Source organism: Rhinolophus ferrumequinum, chromosome 9 (assembly GCF_004115265.2).
Source record: "Rhinolophus ferrumequinum isolate MPI-CBG mRhiFer1 chromosome 9, mRhiFer1_v1.p, whole genome shotgun sequence".
Lineage (NCBI taxonomy): Eukaryota > Metazoa > Chordata > Mammalia > Chiroptera > Rhinolophidae > Rhinolophus > Rhinolophus ferrumequinum.
Window position 1 is genome coordinate 69,006,162 of NC_046292.1, and position 21,941 is coordinate 69,028,102.

Sequence of the window (21,941 nt, forward strand, 5' to 3'; positions counted from 1 at the left end):
AATTGTAAATGGGATTATTTTCTTAATTTCTCTGATAGTTCATTATTGGGGTATAAAAATGTAACTGATTTATGATTATTAACTTTGTATCCTGCTACTTTACTGAATTCACTTCTCAGTTCTAACAGATTTTTGGTGGAATCTTGGGGTTTTCTCTATACATAGTATCATGTCATCTGCAAATAATGACAGTTTTAATTCTTCCTTTCCAATTTGGATGCCTTTTATTTCTTTTTCTTGTCTGATTGCTGTAGCTAGGACTTCCAATACTATACGGAATAAAAGTGGACATCCTTGTCTTGTTCCTGATCTTAAGGAAAATGCTTTTTGGTTTTCTCCATTGAGTATGATGTCGGCTATGGGTCTGTCATATATAGCCTTTATTATGTTGAGATATGTTCCCTCTATTCCCACTTTGCCAAGAGTTTTTAGTCATAAGTGGATGCTGGATTTTGTAAAATGATTTTTCTGCATCTGTTGATATGACCATATGATTTTTATCTTTCATTTTGTTTATGTGGTATATCACATTAATTGATTTGCAGATAATGAACCAAGCCTGCATCCCAGGAATAAATCCCACTTGATCACAGTATATGATCTTTTTAATGTATTGCTGAATTCAGATGGCTAATATTTTGTTGAGGATTTTTACATCTATGTTCATCAGGGATACTGGTCTACAATTTTCTTTCTTTGGAATATCTTTGTCTGGTTTTGGAATCAGAGCAATGGTGGACTCGTAGAATGAGCTTGGGAGCCTTCCCTCCTCTTGTATGTTTTGGAATAGTTTGAGAAGAATAGATACTAATTCTTCTTTTAATGTTTGGTAAAATTCACCTGTGAAGCCATCAATTCAGGATTTTTGTTTGTTGGAAGGTTTTTTTAATTATTGATTCATTTTCATTAGTAGTAATCAGTCAATTCAGATCTGTTTCTTCTTTTTTCAGTCTTGGGAGGTTGTCTGTTTCTAGGAATTTATCCATTTTTCCAGATTGTCCAATTTGTTGGAGTATAACTGCTTGTTAATACTTTCCTGTAATCCTTTGCATTTCTGTGGTGTCCATTGTCAATGCTCCTCTTTCATTTCTGATTTATTTGGGTCCTCTCTCTTTTTTTCTTGATGGGTCTAGTAAAGATTTATCAATTTTGTTTATCTTTTAAAAGAACCAGCTCTTGGTTTCATTGATATTTTGTATATATTTTTTTAGACTCTATTTCATTTATTTCCGCTCTGATATCTGTTATTTCCTTCCTTCTACTCACTTTGGGCTTTGTTTGCTATTCTTTTTCTAGTTCCTTTAAGTGTAAAGTTAGATTGTTTGTTTGAGAATAGGCCTGTATTGCCATTAATTTGCCTCTTAGGACTGCTTTTGCTGTGTCCCACAGATTTTGGGTCATTGTGTTTTCATTTTCAATTGTCTCAAGGTATCTAAGAAGCAGTCTTTTTTGTTTGTTTGTTTTTTGTTTTTTTTAAGAACAGGACTTTATTGGGGAACAGTGTGTACTTCCAGGACTTTTTTTTTTTTCCCCAAGTCAAGTTGTTGTCCTTTCAATCTTAGTTGTGGAGGGTGCCATTCAGCTTCAAGTTGTTGTCCTTTCAGTCTTAGTTGTGGAGGGCGCAGCTCAGCTCCAGGTCCAGTTGCCGTTGCTAGTTGCAGGGGGCGCAGCCCACCATCCCTTGCGGGAGTCAAACCGGCAACCTTGTGGTTGAGAGGAAGCGCTCCAACCAACTGAGCCATCTGGGAGCTCAGTGGCAGCTCAGCTCAAGGTGCCATGTTCAATCTTAGTTGCAGGGGGCGGAGCCCACCATCCCTTGCGGGACTCGAGGAATTGAACCGGCAACCTTGTGGTTGAGCCCACTGGCCCATGTGGGAATCGAACCGGCAGCCTTCAGAGTTAGGAGCACGGAGCTCCAACCGCCTGAGCCACCGGGCCGGCCCCTAAGAAGCAGTTTTTAAATTGGCACATGAACAACCCCACACACACCCCTGCAGGTACACATCCAGGCTCAATACAAAGGGGACAGGCAAAATGCCCACCTCCAGTTTCTCCCAGGAAGGGATATAAGTGCATACTTTCTCAGCTGCTGTCTGAGGTTCTAGCTTCTAATCAGCCAGCATCTAACTGCTAACTGCAACCCTCCCCTTTGGGACACTGATGGATCTTGACACATCCTCAACTACTGGTAGCTACTAAGAACAAAGACAGTGGCTTGGACAATCACAAAGGTTTGAGAGGCAAATAGGATTTTGCGCCAGGTTGATTGATGAGGTTTATCTCCTACATGAAACCTGTCTCTCAAGACTGGGGAGGTGCATGTTTTATCTAATGTGCAGAAACAAACACAGGGAGTCAAGGAAAATTAAGAAATAAGGGGATATGTTCCAAACAAAACAAGATAACCAGAAACCAAACTTAATGAAACAGAGATAAGTGATTTACCCGACAGAGGGTTCAAAATAATGCATAAAGATGATCACCAAGGTCTGGAAAGCAATACATGAACAAAATGAGAATTTTAACAAAATCATAAAAAATATAAAGTACCAAACAAATTATAGAGCTGAAAAATACAATAACTGAACTGAAAAACTCAATACCTGACAGAGGGTTCAAAATAATGCTTTAATAAAGATGATCACCAAGGTCTGAAAAGCAATATATGAACAAAATGAGAATTTTAACAAAATCATAAAAAATATAAAGTACCAAACAAATTATAGAGCTGAAAAATACAATAACTGAACTGAAAAACTCAATAGAGGGGTTCAACATATAAGATTGATCAAGTGGAAGAAAGGAACTTGAAGCAAACTTCAGTGAACTTGAAGACAAGGCAGTGGAATTAATACAATCAGAGGAACAAAATAGAGAACGAAAAAGAGTGAAGATAGCTTAAAGGCCATATAGAATACCATCATACGGATATGATGCATTACCAGGGTCCCAGAAAGAAAAGAGAGAAAAGGGTAGAAAGTTATTTAAATAAATAATAGCTGAAAATGACCCTAACTTGGAGGAAAGAAACAGATATCCAGATCCAGAAAGCCCAGAAATTATCAAAGAAGACGAACCAACAACCAGAGGCCAACACCAAAACACACAGTAATTAAATTGTCAAAAGTTAAAGACAAAGAGAGAATCTAAAAAGCAGCAAGAGAAAAGCAACTTGTTACATACAAAGGAAGCTCTATAAGACTATAAGCAAATACTTCTCCAGAAATCTTGCAGGTTCTGGGATGATATACTCTACGTGCCGAAAGACAAAACTGCCAACCAAGAAACTACCCAGCAAACTTGTCCTTGAGAATTGAAGGACACAGTTTTCTAGACAAACAAAAACTAAAGGAGTTCATCACTAGTAGGCTGGCCTTACAAAAATGACAAAGTGAGTTCTTCAAGCTTAAATGAAGGGATGCTAATTAGTAACAGGAAAATGTATGAAAATACAAACTTCACTGGTAAAGATAAATATGTAGTTAAATTCAAACTCTAATATTGTAATGGTGTTAGTTAATCATTTATAACTTTAATATAAAGGTTAAAAGGCAAAAGTAATATAACTACAATAATTTTATAATGGATGGCAATATAAAAAGATACAAATAGTGACAAAAAACATAAATATGGGGGAGTGAGTGTAAAATTGTAAAGCTTATGTATGCATGCAAAGTTAAATTATTAATTTAAAAGAGACTATAGTTAGGACCGGACCGGTGGCTCAGGCGGTTGGAGCTCCATGCTCCTAACTCTGAAGGCTGCCGGTTCGATTCCCACATGGGCCAGTGGGCTCTCAACCACAAGGCTGCCGGTTCAACTCCTTGAGTCCCGCAAGGGATGGTGGGCTCCGCCCCCTGCAACTAAGATTGAACATGGCACCTTGAGCTGAGCTGCCTCCCGGATGGCTCAGTTGGTTGGAGCCGCGGGCTCTCAACCACAAAGTTGCCAGTTCGATTCCTCAAGTCCCACAAGGGATGGTGGGCTGCGCCCCCTGCAATTAGCAACAGCAACTGGACCTGGAGCTGAGCTGTGCCCTCCACAACTAAGACTGAAAGGACAACAACTTGACTGGAAAAAAGTCCTGGAAGTATACACACTGTTCCCCAATAAAGTCCTGTTCCCCTTCCCCAATAAAAAATCTAAAAATAAATAAATAAATAAACAAATTTGGGGAAAAAAAAGAGACTATAGTTAAAACTGTAAGATTTTTTTTAAATACTGGTTTTTTTTTTTTATTTTTATTGGGGAATATTGGGGTACAGTGTGTTTCTCCAGGGCCTATCAGCCCTAAGTCGTTGGACTTCAATCTAGTTGTGGAGGGTGCAGCTCAGCTCCAAGTTCAGTCACCGTTTTCAATCTTAGTTGCAGGGGGCGCAGCCGACCATCCCATGTGAGAATTGAACCAACAACCTTGTTGTTGAGAGCTCTCACTCTAACCAACTGAGCTATCTGGCCACCCCTCTGGAAGTTCAATGGCAGCTCAGTGTCTTCAATCTAGTTGTGGAGGGCGCAGCTCACTGGCCCATGTGGGAATCAAACTGGCAACCCTGTTGTTCAGAGCTCACACTCTAACAAACTAAGCTATCTGGCCGCCCCAAAACTATAAGTTTTATGCAAGCCTCATGGTAACTACAAATAAAAATGCTATAGTTGACACACAAAAGGAAAAGGAAAGGGACAGGAATCAAATTATACTACAGAAAATCATCAAATCACAAATTAAGAAGGCTAAAGAAGAAAGGAGAAAAGGAACAAAAAGCTGGAAAACAATTAATAAAATGGCAATAGTAAGTCCATACATAAATACTTTAAATAGACCAACAGTCTAATCAAAAGATAAAGTGGCTAAATAAATTTAAAAAACAAACAAACAAGACACAATTATATGTTGCCTACAAAAGACTCATTTCAGCATTAAGGACACACGTAGACTGAAAGTGAAGGGGTGGAAAAAGATATTCTTATACAAATGGAAATAAAAAGAAAGCAAGGATAGCTATACTTAGACAAAATAGACTTAAAGCCAAAAACTCCAACGAGAGACGAAGAGGTCACTGTATAATGATAAAGGTGTTGATTCATCAAGAGACCATAACAATTGTAAATATTTATGTACCCAACATTGGAGCGCCTAAGTATATAAAGTACATAGTAACATATCTAAAGGGAGAAATAGACAGCAATACAATAATGGTAGGCGGTTTCAAGACCCCACTTTCAACAATGGATAGATCATCCAGAAAGAAAATCAATAAGGAAGTACTGGATGAACTTAAACTACCCATTAGGCCCAATGGATCTAACAGACATATACGTTCTTCTCAAGTGCACATGAAACATTGTCCCGGATAGATCATATGTTAGGTCACAAAACAAGCCTTCATAAATTTAAGAATATTGAAATCAAAGCAAACATCTTTTCCAACCACAATAATACGAAACTTGAAATCAATTACAAGAAGAAAACTGGAAAATCCACAAATATGTGGAGATTAAACAACATGCTCCTGTATAACTGAGTCAAAAAAGAAATCAAAAGGGAACTCAAAAATCTATCTCGAGATAAATGAAAATGGAAGCACAACACATTAAAACTTATGAAATGTAACAAAAGCAGTTCTAAGAGGGACGTTTATAGCAATAAACACCTACATGAAGAAAAAAAAAAGAACACAAATAAACAACCTAACTTTATACCTCAAGGAACCAGAAAAGAACAAAATAAGCCCAAAGTTAGCAAAAGGAAGGAAATAATAAAGATCAGAGCAGACATAAACAAAATAGAGACCAGAAAAACAATAGAGAAGACCAATGAAACTAAGAGCTTGTTTTTTAAAAGATAAAAACAAAATTGACAAACCTAGTATGTTAAATGTGCATACTACTCAAAGCAATCCACAGGTTTAACACAATCCTTATCCAAATTCCTATTGCATTTTTCACAGAAATAGAAAAACCAATTCTAAAATTCACATGGAGCCACGAAAGACCCCAAAGCCAAAGCAATATTAAGAACAAAGCTGGAGGCATCACACTTCTTGATTTCAAATTATATTACAAAGCTGCAGTAATCAAGACAGTATGATATTGGCATAAAAACAGACACATAAATTAATGGAACAGAATAGAGAACTCAGAAATAAATCCATGCATATATACTCAATTAATTTCAACAATGGAGCCAAGAATTGGGAAATGCTGGTCTCTTCAACAAATGGTGATGAGAAAACTGGATAACCATATGCAACAGAATGAAACTAGACCACTATCTGATACCATATACAAAACCAACTCAAAATGGATTAAAGACTTCAATGTAAGCCATGAAATCATAAAACTCCTAGAAGAAAACATAGGGACAAGCACCTTGACATTGGTCTTGGCAATGATTTTTTGAATTTGAAACCAAAAGCAAAGGGAACAAATGAAAAAAATAAACAAGCGGGACTACATCAGACTAAAAGGTTCTGAATAGCAAAGGAAACTCAACAAAATGAAAAGTCAACCAAAGGAATAGGAGAAAATATTTGCAAATCACATATCCAGTAAGAGGTTAATATCCAAAATATACAAAGAACACATACAAGCCAATAGCAAAAACACATATAACCCAATTTAAAAATGGGCAAAGGACCTGAACAGACATTTTCCCTAAGATATACAAAAAGCCAACAGTACATTAAAAGGTGTTCAACATCACCAATCATCAAAAAATTATAAACCAAAATCACAATTAAATAGCACTTCATACCTGTTAGAATGGCTATTATCAAAAAAAACAAGAGATAGCAAATGCTGGTAACGATGTGGTTAAAAGGAAACCTTCACTGTTGGTTGGAATGTAAACCGGTACAGCCATTACAGAAAACAGTATTGTGGTTCCTCAAAATATTAAAAATGTAAGTACCATATGACCCAGCAATCCCACTTTTGTGTTATATCCAAAATCAGTACCTCAAAGAAATATCTGTACTCCCATGTTTATTGCATTATTATTCACAATAGCCAAGGTATGGAAACAACCTAAGTGTCTATCAAGAGATGAATGGATAAAGAAAATGTGATATACATATATGCATATATATATGCATAATTATATATGCATAAACATATATGCATATATGTATATGCATAATTATATATATCCAATCAATATATATTACAATGGAATATTATTCAGTTTTTAAAAAAGGAAATTTATGACTTTTGCAACAACATAGATCAATCTGGAGAGCATTATGCAAAGTGAATTAAGCCAGACAAAGGAAGACAAATACTGCAGAGTATCACTTGGAAAGTAGAATCTTTTTTTTTTTAAGTGTCAAACTCATAGAAACAGAAAATGAATAAATGATGGTTTCCAGGAGCTATGGGTGTGGGAGAAATAGAGAGAGGCTGGTAAAATAAAAGGGTACCAGCTATAAAATAAGTTCTGAAGATCTAATGTATAACATGGTGACTAGAGTTTTAATACTGTATTTTGTAACTGAAATTTGCTAAGAAAGTACAACTTAAGTATTCTCAGCAGAAAAAAAAAGTAAATATGTGAGGCAATGAATGTTAACTAACTTGATGGTGGGAACCTTTGATAATATATACTTCTCTGCTCAAATTATCGCATTTAATACTTTAAATATATTATAATTTTATTTGTCAATTATACCTCAATAAACCTGGGGCAGGGGGTGGTTAACAGAAATTATTCCAGTTCCCAGTCACATTCCATATTCTGAAAAGAACGGGTAAAGTCCTTACGGGAAAACACGGTTACCTAAGAGTTAAAATTTGACAATTAAATCTGATGGAAGAGATGCATATACATAGATGCAAGTATACCAGAACTAAGCATGTAATTCTTTTTTTCCAGAGTGGTGTTTCTTCTTATTCACCCTGACTAGACTATTTGATTTTTATCTCTTTTTAAAAACCTCAAATTTTACTTTTTAACTGTTAATTATGTTTTCATTAGCTGATATGTGTTTCTGATCACCTAATCCTAAATCCTTTGTTTACGATAATATGGGTGTTCTAAGTGGTGGATTTAATTGCAACTATCAGCATACTGGCTTGACAAGGACTTAAATCGTCCTTCCTTTGTAGGAAAGCTCAAAAATACTAATAGGTATGAAGAATAAACTAACTCTCTTTCTAAGGTGGGAGTCTCTTGACAGTTTGGGATACATATGTACTTACATACTATTCTTCTTAATACTGAGTCACATTTATTAAACAGTATATACAGAATACATTGCTAGATTTAGAAAGCTGCAGGAAGCTGTAAATAAAGAAGAAAATGAGTTCCTATAATTGAAGCTGCTATCTATTAGGAGATTTAAGACAGATAACATATTGGAGAATATAAACACATAGTTATTAAGCAATTAGATTTTTATGAAGATATACAAAAATTGCTGGATTGTGATGTGTTGCTGTTAAAAGTTAAATCAGAGTGTGTTACTTCTCTGCTCAAATTGCCCCTTTCAAAGTATATGGCTACAAGGCCCTAAATCATCTTGCGTCCACATTTGTTTCTGACCCCATGACTCCTGTCTCTGATTCATCTCCTCTACTTATATTGAAGTCTTTTCTGTTCTTCAATTCCAGTCCTGGGTATCTATCCAAAGAAATCCAAAACACTAATTTGAAAAAAATATATGCATTCCTATGTTTATTGCAGCACTATTCACAATAGCCAAGATATGGAAACAACCGAAATGCCCACTGAGAGATAATTGGATAAAGAAATTGTGGTACATTTATGCAATGGAGTATTACTCGGTCATAAAAAAGAATGAAATCTTACCATCTGCAATGACATGGATGGACCTAGAGCACATTATTCTAAGTGAAATAAGTCAGACTGAGAAAGACAAATACCATATGATCTCGCTTATATGTGGAATCTAAAGAACAGAATAAACGAACAAACAAAACAGAAATAGACTCTGAGATACAGGGAAAAAACAAAACTGATGGTTGCTAGACAGGAGGTGGGTAGGGAGGGGGGAGAAGGTAAAGGGATTAGAAAGTACAAATTAGTAGTCACAACATAGTCACGGGGATATGAAATACAGTTTGGGGAATATAATCAATAATGTTGTAAAGATTATGTAAGGTGCCAGATGGGCACTGGACTTATTAGGGAGACCACTTCATAGACTGTGTAGATGCCTGACCACTGTGCTATACACCTGAAGCTGAAGTTGAATAATATTGAATGTCAACTATAATTATACATATGATGTGGAGTACAGCTTAGGGAATATACATAGTCAATGGTATTATAACAGCTATATATGATGTCAGAGGGGCAGTAAATGGGGATGGTTATCACTTTGTGAGGTGTGTAAATGTCTAACTAATATACTGCTTTGTACACCTGAAACTAAAAAAAAAAAAAAAAAAACCACATCAGCCATGTTCCAGCTGTAAGGCCTTCCCTCTGTCCAGACTATTCTTCCTTCTATATTTCTTTGGCTCTTTCACTTCTTTCAGTTGTTTACATCTCACTTTCTCAAAAAGACCTACCCTAATTACTCTATTTAATTCTAATCCTGGGCCCCCAATCCCAGCATTCCCAAGTTAATCACCTTTGCTCTACTTTTTTCTTTTTCCGTATTACTCATCCCTTCTAACATACTGTATGACTTATTTATGTACTGTTACAATTGTTCAGATCTAGCCTCTTTCCCAAGACTGTTAATTAACTCCTCAAGGACAATGATTCATTGTCTGTTTTCTTAACTGACATATCCTAAATACCTGGATAGTGGTTAGCACACAGTAAGCACCCAATTAATATAGGTTGGCATTCATTAAATCAAACAGATAATTTACAGATCTTCATTTTACTTTCAGTTTTGCAGAGTGTCAGAATACTTGTACCAAAACAAAAATGTAATTTAGAGTTTGTCAATCCATCAGCTTTTGAAAGAATCTCATTTTTCCTCCAAAATATGTCTCTTCCTATAAAATATTTATTTCTAACAAGCCCACAAGTGGGCTATCATGCTGGTTTTTCTCTCATTAGATAGTTCTACATCAGTTTACATTCACAAAAAATGAATCTCTGATTCGGAGTAGGTATAGAATCAGTTTTCTAGCTCATGAGAAAACTCAGCTACTAACATTGTTTATTATCACTATCAACACTTGATATCAGTTTTTTTCTCTCATTCCACAAACTCTCAGCAGTGTCACTGCAATTATATGTTATTACAGGTGGGAAAATGTCTTCAGAACTGAAAATAAGAAGAGTACTGTGACAGCATCAATATGACCAAACTTCTATTGTCCTGAGGATTCAAATACAGTAAAATATTGGAAAAGAATCAGAAAATAAGTTATGTCCAAGTGGTCCTCAAACTCTCAAATTATCATGCATAGAATTCAGTCTCCCAGTTTAATTTAAATATACACTTGGAAACAGTAAAGTGTAGCAGTTCAGGGAGTTTGACAGCAAATGAACTTTTTGGACAACACAATGGACACAAGAACAGGCAGTCATCTTAACTAACAAAGAGACCTAAACAATAGAATCACTTCCACTGTGCTAATACAGCATGAAAATCTTTAAAACTCTTCCAAAGTTACTACCATATTATGGCAAGTTCCGGTAGGGGAGAAGAAGAATTATCCATCATACAGATAATGAAACTAACTTTAAGTGTTTACTGCTTACCTATTTCCTATGCTCCCACCCTATTTAGATCAACAGAGAAGGAAGCACAGTTAAGAATGAGACAGCGTGCTGAACAGAAGCACTAAAGGCTGGCTATGTCTAAGTAATTATTTCCTCATATATAACCCTCTTACATTCTCTCTCCACCATTCAAATTTAGTTCAGTTATCTGCACTGGATGCAACTTTTCACAAGTGGTTGGGCAAATATTTTCAAACCATACTTCAGAATTATTTCAATCCTTGAGTACCAGGATTGGAATCACTAACCCCTAGATTTCTCTAGCTCAACTGCCTAACATCTGGAATTGACTTTCTGTTTTGCCAAGTAGACTATAACTTTAATGGATCCTAAGTGCCTTCTCCAGCTTTTGAGTCACTAATTCTCTAATTCTAAAATATAGTTTTGATGATGTAACTTGACCTGCTCAAAAATACTTTATTAATACATTGCTTAATAAATTTATTAAAAATAAAAACAAAAACTCTTGACCTTGGTATTCATGGCATTAAATGATCTGATCCTAAGATACCTATCAAATATAATTTCCTACTGCTCCCTTAATCATAACTTTCAACCAAACTGGAATGGTTGTTTTTTCCAAACATATTCCACAATTTTTTTACCCTCACCTTTGCTCAAGGACACTCTTTTGCAAAAATAACGTTGATACTTTAACTGTCTTTCAATGTATTTGGATAGGAAGATAAATAAGGCATGGTCTTTGCCTTCATGGAGTCCATAGGGCATAGGGAAATAGTCACAAAAACAGCTAATGAATTATAATAAAATAGAATAAGTACACTGTTATAGACATAACACAGGGTATCAAAGAAGCAAAGATAATGTTACCCCCAGAACACACATATGTACGCAAAATATTTACGTTAAAAGTATGAAGACAGTTAGATTATAGGTATAAACTGCAAATTAAGCTCTTTCAAAAAACACTGGATTTGCAAAAATGTCCCCAATCCACAGTATGTCCCATTCTTATTCATTTGATCTACTCATGTTTGTCCCAATATATTGTCCTTACCCAAAGTATAAGAAATTATCTGTATCATTTTGTAAGTAAATGTACTCTGAATTCAGCCAATAATACAAATGCATTTCTGTACTTATCTTGACAAATTGTTCACAAACTGTTCACAAACAGTTCTCAAACTGGCACCAGACTGCAGACCACACTTAGAATAGCACTGTCACACACATTGGGTCTCTTATATGACCCAAAAGATTTACTTTTCCCTCGTTTTGTCAACCAAAGCAAGCAGAGACACAATGAAACAAAGTGTTTAAAAATTATGATTTCAAATATAAAGTTGCTATACTAAAATATTTTAAAGGATACGGATTTCTGTGACAGCCTTCAAGGAATCTAAACCATTTTCTGTTACTCCTAAAATAAAAAATAAAAAAATCCTACAAACTTATATGGATATTTTTTAACCTTTTCCATAAAAACCGCTTCAATAAAATTGTATAACTTATTGACAGTACAGTTAAAAATATATCAATTTAAAAATTAATGCAATATATAAAGAAGTGTAGAAACTGCACAGAGAGATAACCTACTCAAATTTAGTATATTTTTATATTCTCCCCTATGCTAAAAAATACAGACTAATTTGTACTTTTATAAAACCAAATGAAAAAGCAAGGAATTACCTTGAACTTCATGAGGCTGGGATGCAACTGAAAAAGATGGTGCTTTCAATATGCCTTCTCTGATTTCAGAAGCAGAAAAAGGATCACTTTCTGGAAACATGTTAACACCTAAATATTGGGGTTTCTGCTTACTATTGCTATATTTCCACGATTTCCCTTTATTCATTTCTGTTTGGACAATTTTCACTGAGCCAATATGAGAACCCACACTTGCACTGTCATCAGAATAAGCACTCCCATATGTATTGTCAGATATTTTAAATAATCTGCAAAAAAAGAAAAGAAACATATTTACACTTGTAACAGTTGCTTAGAATGTGAAAAACGAGCACAAAATCGGTCCCTTTAAAAATACCTATAGATTATGGTTTATTCAAACACAAAAGCTAATCATTCTCCTAAATTTACCACTGTATTACTCTTTTCACTCTCCTAAAACTCAGATAAATCCGTTTGTGGCAGCCAGTCTGTGGTAGCCCCAATGATTCTTGTCTCCTGGTATTTACACCTTTCTGTAGTCTCCTATTTCAAATCAGGACTAGCCTGTGTAACTAGCAGAGTACGGTGGAAGCACAAGATTGTGACTTCCAAGGCTAGGACATAAAAGACACTGCCACTTCCACATTGTCTCTTGGATCACTCACTCTTTGGAGGCTAGCCACTAGTATATTATGAGAACACTCAGGCAACCCTATGGAGAGACCCACGTGGACAAGTCCTGAGGCCTCTTATCAGTAACCAATGCCAACTTCCCAAACACTATTCAGTAATCATTTTAGAATAAGAAATACTTCTTTACTAAGTTCTGGAAAACACAGAAATGTCATCTTTATGATTGTAATTTATTATATTAGACTGATCAAAAGACAATCCATTGAAGTAATTTGTTCACAATAGCCCTAAGAGATGAAGTGACCAGTAAGGTTCCTAATACAACACTGGAATCTTATAAAATAACTAATTGGGATGACAGCAAGTATCAGTTTTACAGAATTCTGTAAGGAACTGAGCCATGTAAGTATTATAAAAATACAGAATACTTTCTAAATTATTTCTCCTATTAATCTTAATGATATGTTTCGTGTAAGAACCAATCTTTCAAAAAACTAGAGAGAGAATATATTTTAGAACTGTACAGCTGCATCCTGCAATGCTAGCAGTTCTATCTTTGAAGATAGAAAATTCAAAGGTAGATGATAGTCTTACATAATATAGTACTGATAGAATCCCATTATGAAATAGTATCAAAGGCAAAGAAACACTTTTGCCATAGGATGTCTCCTCGTTGTATGTTGTGATATAGGTTGAAAGCAGAGACTTTGGAATCAGACAAACCTGGGTATAAATTCAAAGCTCCTATACTTTCTTGCTGTGTAACTTTAAAGTTAATTAGAGTTTGAAATAACTTTTCCAAACTGCAAAAATTTTATCCACATGTGCATTACCTAAATTCTCTGGACCTCCATTCTTCCTAGGTCCTCTGGAACTCCCACTCCACAAATTTCCCTATGTCTTCAACACCTTCACTGATTGTTATATTTACTTCCTGGTCTTAATTAAAATATTGCTTTACTCTGGAAAACTCTTGCTCCTTAAAAATCTCTTAAGTGGAAACTGCTAACTCTCCCACATGCAACGTACTTAAGGGTTGAGAGTCTGTGTCTTCTTCACCCCAAATATACATTATTGTTTCCATTCTCTCACAAAAGTATCCGTGCTATCTAGCTATACTACCTTGTAATCCTACTTGTGGCATATATCATATATATCAACCTCTAGTCATTTTGGAATCTTTTCCTCTCAATTCCAAATTCTGCCATCATCTGGGTCACTTTGACACTCATGTAGACAACCCATTCAAAATTCCACCTTCTCAGTTTCTTAGGTATTCCTCTCCAGTGGCTTTCTCCCTCACACAATCTCAGCCACCTACACTCTTACCTTAGAACCTGTCATTATCCAGAACCACTCCTTTCAAATCAATCATTTCAATATATCATTCTCTGACTACAACCTCCTATGCTTTTAGTTTGTTTGCTCAAGATACCAATGAGGTCAAAGTAATTAACTGTAATTAACCTTATTTTCTCCCAAACCATCTTCCCATTCTCTTTCTCATTCACCTTTAATAAACTTAGAATCTATTATCTATCTTTTCAAATACTCTCTTATCAATATTCTAAACTCTGCTTCCCATTATCCTTTTATCATACTTGCAAAACCTCAATCCTAGATGAATCTATCTACCTTTTTTATAATTGCAGTCAAACAGTGGAAACACTACTGGAAAAATCACAATTATTAGATGAATAATAATAAAATTCAGAGTCACCATCAGCAAAACTGCAGATACAAGATCAATATACAAAAATCAACTGTATTTCTATCCACTTGCAACAATCAATCTGAAAAATAATTTTTAAAATTCCATTTATAATAGCATCAGAAATAATAAAATATTTAGGAATAAATTTATCCAAATAGGTATTAAGACTTGTCCACTGAAAACCACACAATATCACTGAAAGAAATTAAAGAAAACCTAAATAAATGGAAAGATATCCCATGATGATAGACTGAAAGATTTAATGTTAAGATAGCAATACTCCTCAAGCAGATTTTCAGATTTCAACACAATCCCTATCAAAATCCCAGCTGGCTTCTTTGCAGAAATTGACCAACTTAACCTAAAATTCATATGAAAATGCAAAGAACCAAGAATAGCCAAAAACAATCTTGAAAAAGGAAACAAGTTGGAGGACTCATACTTCTTGATTTAAAACCTTATTACAAAAGCTACAGCAATCAAGATGTGAGATATGCCAGTGTGGAATATACCCTTATGCGAGGCATAGCACTGCCGTTCAACCAATGGTATCGGATTGAGAGTCTAGAAATAAACCTTCATGCGGTATAACAGGAAATATACATTTGGTCTTTATTTCCAGTTCCTGACGTGGAGCTCCTAAAACCTTTGGAATTTCCTGTGTAATGGGAGTGAAAGAAGCATCTTTTGTTTTTCATAACAAGCCCCTTTCTTTATTTTTGTTTTTCTGGCTCACATTCCTTTATTTCTTTTAGCACAAATTAGCAACAAAATGTGTATTATATCCCCTTCTTTGTAACATGCAGTGTTCTGTAGGTTCTTTTTACACTTTTAGCATTTTTTCCCTTAAGTATATCTTGGAAATCATTCCACAAAAACTCATAGAGAGCTTCATTTTTTTTCAATTATTATTTTTATTTTCAATTATAGTTGATATTCAATATTGTATTAGTTTCAGGTGTACAGAATAGTGGTTAGATATTTATATAACTTACAAAGTGCTTCTCGCTGGTAAGTCTAGTACCCACATGGCACCATAATAGCTATTACAATATTAATGACTATATTACCTATGCTGTACTTTATCCCTGTGACTATTTTGTAACTGCCAATCTGTACTTCTTAATCCCTTCACCTTTTACAGCTCCGCAAGCCACCTCCCATCTGGCAACTATCAGTTTGTTTTCTGTATCTATGAGTCTGTTTCTGTTTTGTTTATTTTGCTGTTTAGATTCCACATACAAAGTGAAATCATATGTTACTTGTCCTTCTCTGTCTGACTTATTTCTACTTAGCATAATATAGTGGTCTAGTAAGCTAGAAATTAAAAACATTTGCAAAAACATAAAACAATGCCACTCCTCACTATTTTTTTTAGAAAATAATTGGTTTTCAATATAAATATTGTTTATATTGACAAGTAGTACATTTATTATTTTTTAAAATAATTATTTTTCAATTTTTTAGTTTTAATTTCTAATATGGTTAAACATCAATATTTAAATATTAAAAATAACCCATATAAACAAAAGCTCTTTGGGAATCTTCAATAATTTTTAAGTGGAAAGGGGTCCTGACAACAAAAAGTCTGAGAACCTCTGCTCTACCCATATACTTCATCAAAAATAATTGTCCTACTACTATTTATAGTTATTTATTATCAGTCTTTCTCCTATTAAACTGTAAACTCTCTGAAGGCAAGAATCTATGACTAGAATCCCAAAGTTAACAGAGTGTCTGGTACATAGTAGACTCTAATTGTTGTTGACTTTTTCTCATTCAGATTCTATCATATTTTATAGTTTTGGATATATACATAAATATTTAACTTTATCACTGAACATCATTTATTCATTTAATTGATTACCTTTTTCGGAAGGCTGATGTGTTCTCTCTTTTATCTTCTGCAAAATTAACTAATTTTGTATCATCTGGAATATTTTTCTCAGGTGCTATCTCAGTGCCAATGTTATTTTTTAATTTCTGAGGAGAACCATATGTCAGCTTGTCAGAAACATGTGATGAGTCATTGTTACCTGCCCCTCCTAAATTTAGATCATCTTCTTCATGCTTATTAGAGGAGAAGGCAAATTGGAATTTTTGTGTTGATGAACTATAATTTGTGTTTTCATTAGTTATCTTTAAATTCGATGTTAACATTTTTTGCCTCTTTTCCAGACCTACAAAAATGGAATATATTAATTACTACATGTTCTCCATGAAAACAAATTTTTCAAATGATGATGGAAAAATTTAAAGAAAAATTTCAAAAAAGTTTACTAGGTAAATATGAAAGCCAAAAGAGAAGTATTAGTACAATAATAAACAACCTGTAATACCACACATGGTTTTGAAATATAGGTAACTCTTATGGTATCACTGAGGGCCCTCAGAAATTAAGAATTATTGAAATTAAATTTGAATTTATAGAAATCCTACATTATAAAATATGTTTAATACCTGATCCACAGAAATAACCATAACTGTAATATTTAAGTATTTTATCTACTACAATGATATAGCTATATAAGTAATTATGAAGATTTAAAAATTTATATATAACAATTTACACAGAGAAATACTATGACCAATCATGTTACTGAATGATTCAGTATTAAAATATATGATACAATGCTTTTAACTTTGTAATATACCGCCTTTAAAATCAAGATAAAGGAATGGTTTCATCAGGGTGACAGAATTTTAAAGGTTTTTTTTGTTTTACAGACTTTATAAGCATCTTTGGGAAGTTTGGAAAGAGTTTGGAGCCCTTATTAGGGATTAAATTAGCTTTACCATCTAAGTATATATACTATGATACATACATATACTGTATGGTCTACATATTATTTGGTACATACAAGAGTATATATAGTACATATTTGTACTTATAAAATATATATAAATTATGAAGCTTAATAATGAAATGTACATGTATGAACTTACCACCCAATTTAAAAATCAAAATTTTACCAACAATATGACATTAGATTACACATATTATTTGAGTGTGCTTGTTTTTTTAGCTTTATATTAATAAAATGATGATATCAAACTATATATAATCTGCATCTTGTTTTTTTCACTCAGTATATTTCAGGAATCTGGCTTTCAAAACCAAAGGATCTTACCTTAGGGCAAGACGAAAACTAAAAAGCAGTGATAGTTTTATAGTAAGAAGAAACAAATTCACAGAACAATAGAAAAGGTATATGTAATAGTATATTGTGTGCATATAACATGTATGTATATATATGTATAAAGAAGGAAAATGTTTTAGATTTTTAAGATTTGGTGAGCACTATTTTGAGCAAGAGAAGTCTCTAATTTTCATTTTATTCCATTAAAATAAAGGAATTAATATTTTAACGTGTTACTAGATTTTTTTTTTATATTGACATGACCTACACAGGTTTGGTTTCACAACAAATATGTGATAATTTACCTAACAGTTTATGATTTTCTATTTCTTCTTCTAATGCCTGAGTATTTGGAATTTCTGAAAACAATGGAGCAGGTGGGAGAAACCAATCCAATGATTTTTCATTGTCTGGATAGCTATATAAAATAGAAAAATATGAATATATGTTAATAAAGATATAACATCAGAAACTATGTACTTATTAATTAAACATTACTCAATCATAGACTTGTAAACATCCTATAATCTAACCTTTTGTGGTAACTTTGATTTACCCCTATATAGCAGTGTTATTGATCTTTTTTCCTTGTGTGTTATAGGACTGATAACACTGCTATATGAGATATGATACCTAAATAATGGCTATAACTCCACCTCCTTTTTTCCAATTCAAATGCTTGTGACAAGAATCTTAAATATGCTCCAATATAAGAAGAAAAAGTAGCAAATCATCTTAACTATTACTAATGACAAATTACTTTTGACACACCTCGTAACTCATGAGCCATCAATGTAAATGACACATAACTGATATTCTAGAGTATTCCTAAAACATTATTACAAGTTAATGTCTAACCCAAATATTCTTGGTCTAGAACAATCTAAACACCACAGAAAATTCAAGAAAACGGCCAAAACTGACAATCACTTTGTAACCCTACAGTAATTGATGAGATTTTGCCACCTTATTAGAATCATTCAGCTGTGATCCTATTAGCATATAATGCTTTAACGTTTTCTTTCCAATCAAAGCTGACTTGTTCTTCATTAGAACAAAAAGATAAATGTTAGGTGACAGGAAATAAAGTTGAGAAGAGCACCACATATACTGCCTATGTCAAGTCCCAAGGATTTTAAGATTTGTTTCTTATTTCTTCATTTATGATTTCAAATTCTTGGAAGTGGGAGCTACTACTGCTATATTTTCCAAATCAAAAATCTACAGCACATTACCTGACACTGTCTGACAGACTGACAAAAGGCCAAAGCATTTGAAATTTAGGACTATGCGGGAGGGTCCCCAAGGTCATCCCCAGGGTCACTGATTCCCTAGGATGACTGACAGGACTCAGCATATAGTCTTACTCATTGACCATGGGGTGAGTTCAGGGAAAACCAGGCACAAGCTTCCAAAGGCCCTCTCTCAGGGAGTAATGCAGGATGCGCTGAATTCCCTCAGCAATGAGTTGTGACAGTACATGTGAAATGTTGCCAGTGAGGGAAGTTCATTAGAGACTCAATGCCCAGGGTTTTTATTGGAGGCAAATCACGTGTACATTCCCTCTTGGCACATACCCAGAAATAGATGGTTAGTATAAACCATATTATTTGTATAAAAATTTTATGCACAGTGAGCCACTCTTATCAGTTAATGGTGGGAAACTTCCTAAAATCTAAGTTGTCACACTCCAGCCAAAGGCCAACCTTGCAAGCAGGGCTTTTCAAGGACAGCAGTTTAGCCGATATATTAACTCTTTTCTGCACAGAGACTATGCCAGAAAATCCAAGAAAGATGTCAACAAGGTACAAAAAACACACATCTAGCCCTACTGCTCAGCCTCCCCATAAAGTCAAATCTTCTTCATGATTTCCCTGTTTTCCGGAAGTGCCATCATTTCCCCAGTTACCCAGAATCCAAACGATAGTATAATCTTTTACCCAGTATATCCAGACACCTATCAGGTCTTATTGCATCTTATAAAGTTTCTTGAATTCGTTATTTTCTTGTATGTCTACTGTCACTATCCTAATCAAGGCTCTAATCAACTTATGTCTGGTTGAGAACAACAGTGTCTTAACTGGCCTCACTGCCTCCAGGCTTTCTCTCTTGAATACATTTTACACACTTCTACCATATTAATTTGGAATTATTTTCATCATATTATTCCATTCAAAACCCTTCAGTGGTATCCAAATAATGCCAAACTTCCACGTGGCCCAGGGCCACCTTACAGTTTCAACTCTTCTTCGCGTGCCTTATAGTCCAGACAAAACTACTTGTATACCAAATAGATAATACATGCTGTCTCTTCTCATCTTTGTTCAAAAATATTTCCTTTACTTGGCTTGCACCTATCCCTGACCCTACCATCATGTCTATCTACAGAAGTTCAACTGTTTATTCACTCATTAAGCCATTCAACAATTATTTACTGAGTACTACATGCCAGGTACTGTTCTAGGCACTAGAGCTTATAGTCATTCAAAATCCAGCTCAAATCCTACCTTCATGAAATTTCCCAGGTTTCCTAAGATTTTCTTCTCTGTTCCCTCTTCTTAAGTACTATTTGAACTTATAACATTTATCACAGCCCTCCTTGTATTGTGTGTCTATGTGTATGTCTATAGACAGATAATAGAAAGATAGTAGATAGATGATAGATAGAAAGACCTGCTTGCTACCCTATCTAGATTTAAACTAAGGGTCTTATTTTCACTTCCATTTACATCAATAGTACTAAGCACAATGCTTTGTATAATTAGGCATATTATATAATAAATATTTGCTGATTCAATTCAAGGCTTTTAACACATGTATAGTCATGTCCAAGATCTTTATTCTGGCATTTAACTTCCACCACAATCTATTCTCAGCTTACTTTTCCAATGTTATGTCCCACTATTTCTCCTTTATGAATCTTCTATTCCAGGAAACTTCTCTATACACGATCCCCTTAAAGTACTGTATATTGTCCCATTCTTTTTTTCTTGCTGTTATACTCTGCCTTCAAATGCCCACTTCCTATCGGAATTATCAAATCCTTCAAAGCCTCCTGAAGTCTCCCCACCACATAAAGCATGGTCAATATAAAGCATGACCTGATCAATTTGGCCTAAGTCTTCTTCCAAATCTGAAATTTCATTGCTGAATATGTGCTTAGCATTTGCTTTGCACTCTTTTTTGACTTAGTATTGTTAGAAGGGCAAACATATGTTCCAATCTACCCAGGCCAATCCTAATACCTGTTGTCCCAGAGGGATGCAATTCTTTCATTCTCAAAAGTGTCCCAGTCTAGATGACAAATTATATGGTCACATTATTTATTAATGAACTTTCCATATTTGTGTTTAATCGCAAGTAAATTTTTTTGAAGTAAAAGTCTGTTTCAATCTATTTATATCCCTTTCAGCATTCAATCAATACTTGAATTAATATTTGAATGAAAGAAAGAATAAATGAAGTGATAAATAATACAATTTACTCAATGCTTCATTTAAAAAGGATAATACAATAGAACAAATACATAAAAAAAAAACTTTGGGCTTTTTGGGCCTCTTCTTTTGCTTGGCCCGTTCCAAACTCTTTGGAGTGTACTTTTTCTCCTAATAATGATGCCTTTGGCCCTTTGAGCCTTTTGAACCACACTTCTGCTGAGTGAGGCCCGCTCCAATCCAATCCCTTTGGAGTGTACTTTCTCTTCCAATAATGGCCCTTGAGCCACTGCTTTCTGCTCAGGCCCGCTTCTACCTCTTTGAAGTGTACTTTTCCTTCTAATAAACTGCTCTTTCACTACTTTTAAAAAAAAAAAGAAAGAAAGAAAAACTTTGAATTCAGAGCAATACACATGTGAAATGTCATAAAAGCCAGTACTTAACAGACTATCTATTCTCCATTCTTATTTCCTTTGGTGTCACGTCTTTGTTTCCACTCCCACTTCCTGCCTGCGTTGAATGTGCCTATCACACTTGGTCTTTGGCACATTGGTCTTTCTGTTTCCAAAAGGTGTCATCAGTACTCCTCGTCCGGAGCTACTCTTTCGCTATGACTTCCAGTGTTTGCCTTACTCAAAAATAATTTGAACAGAAATGCAAATAAATGAAAGCCAAACAAGCAAGAC

The 21,941-nt window shown here is 34.5% G+C and overlaps 1 protein-coding gene across 1 annotated transcript in view; it reads right to left on the bottom strand.

Moving 5' to 3' along the window:
- HFM1 (helicase for meiosis 1) overlaps window positions 1-21,941 on the bottom strand; it is a 133,210-nt gene that overhangs the window by 79,700 nt on the left and 31,569 nt on the right. The window contains exons 3-6 of the mRNA XM_033114766.1: window positions 18,127-18,239; window positions 16,549-16,861; window positions 12,356-12,621; window positions 12,039-12,086 (exon numbers count right to left, since the gene is read on the bottom strand). Coding sequence (XP_032970657.1) covers window positions 12,039-12,086; window positions 12,356-12,621; window positions 16,549-16,861; window positions 18,127-18,239 — 740 coding nt within the window. The remainder of the gene's footprint in view (window positions 1-12,038; window positions 12,087-12,355; window positions 12,622-16,548; window positions 16,862-18,126; window positions 18,240-21,941) is intronic.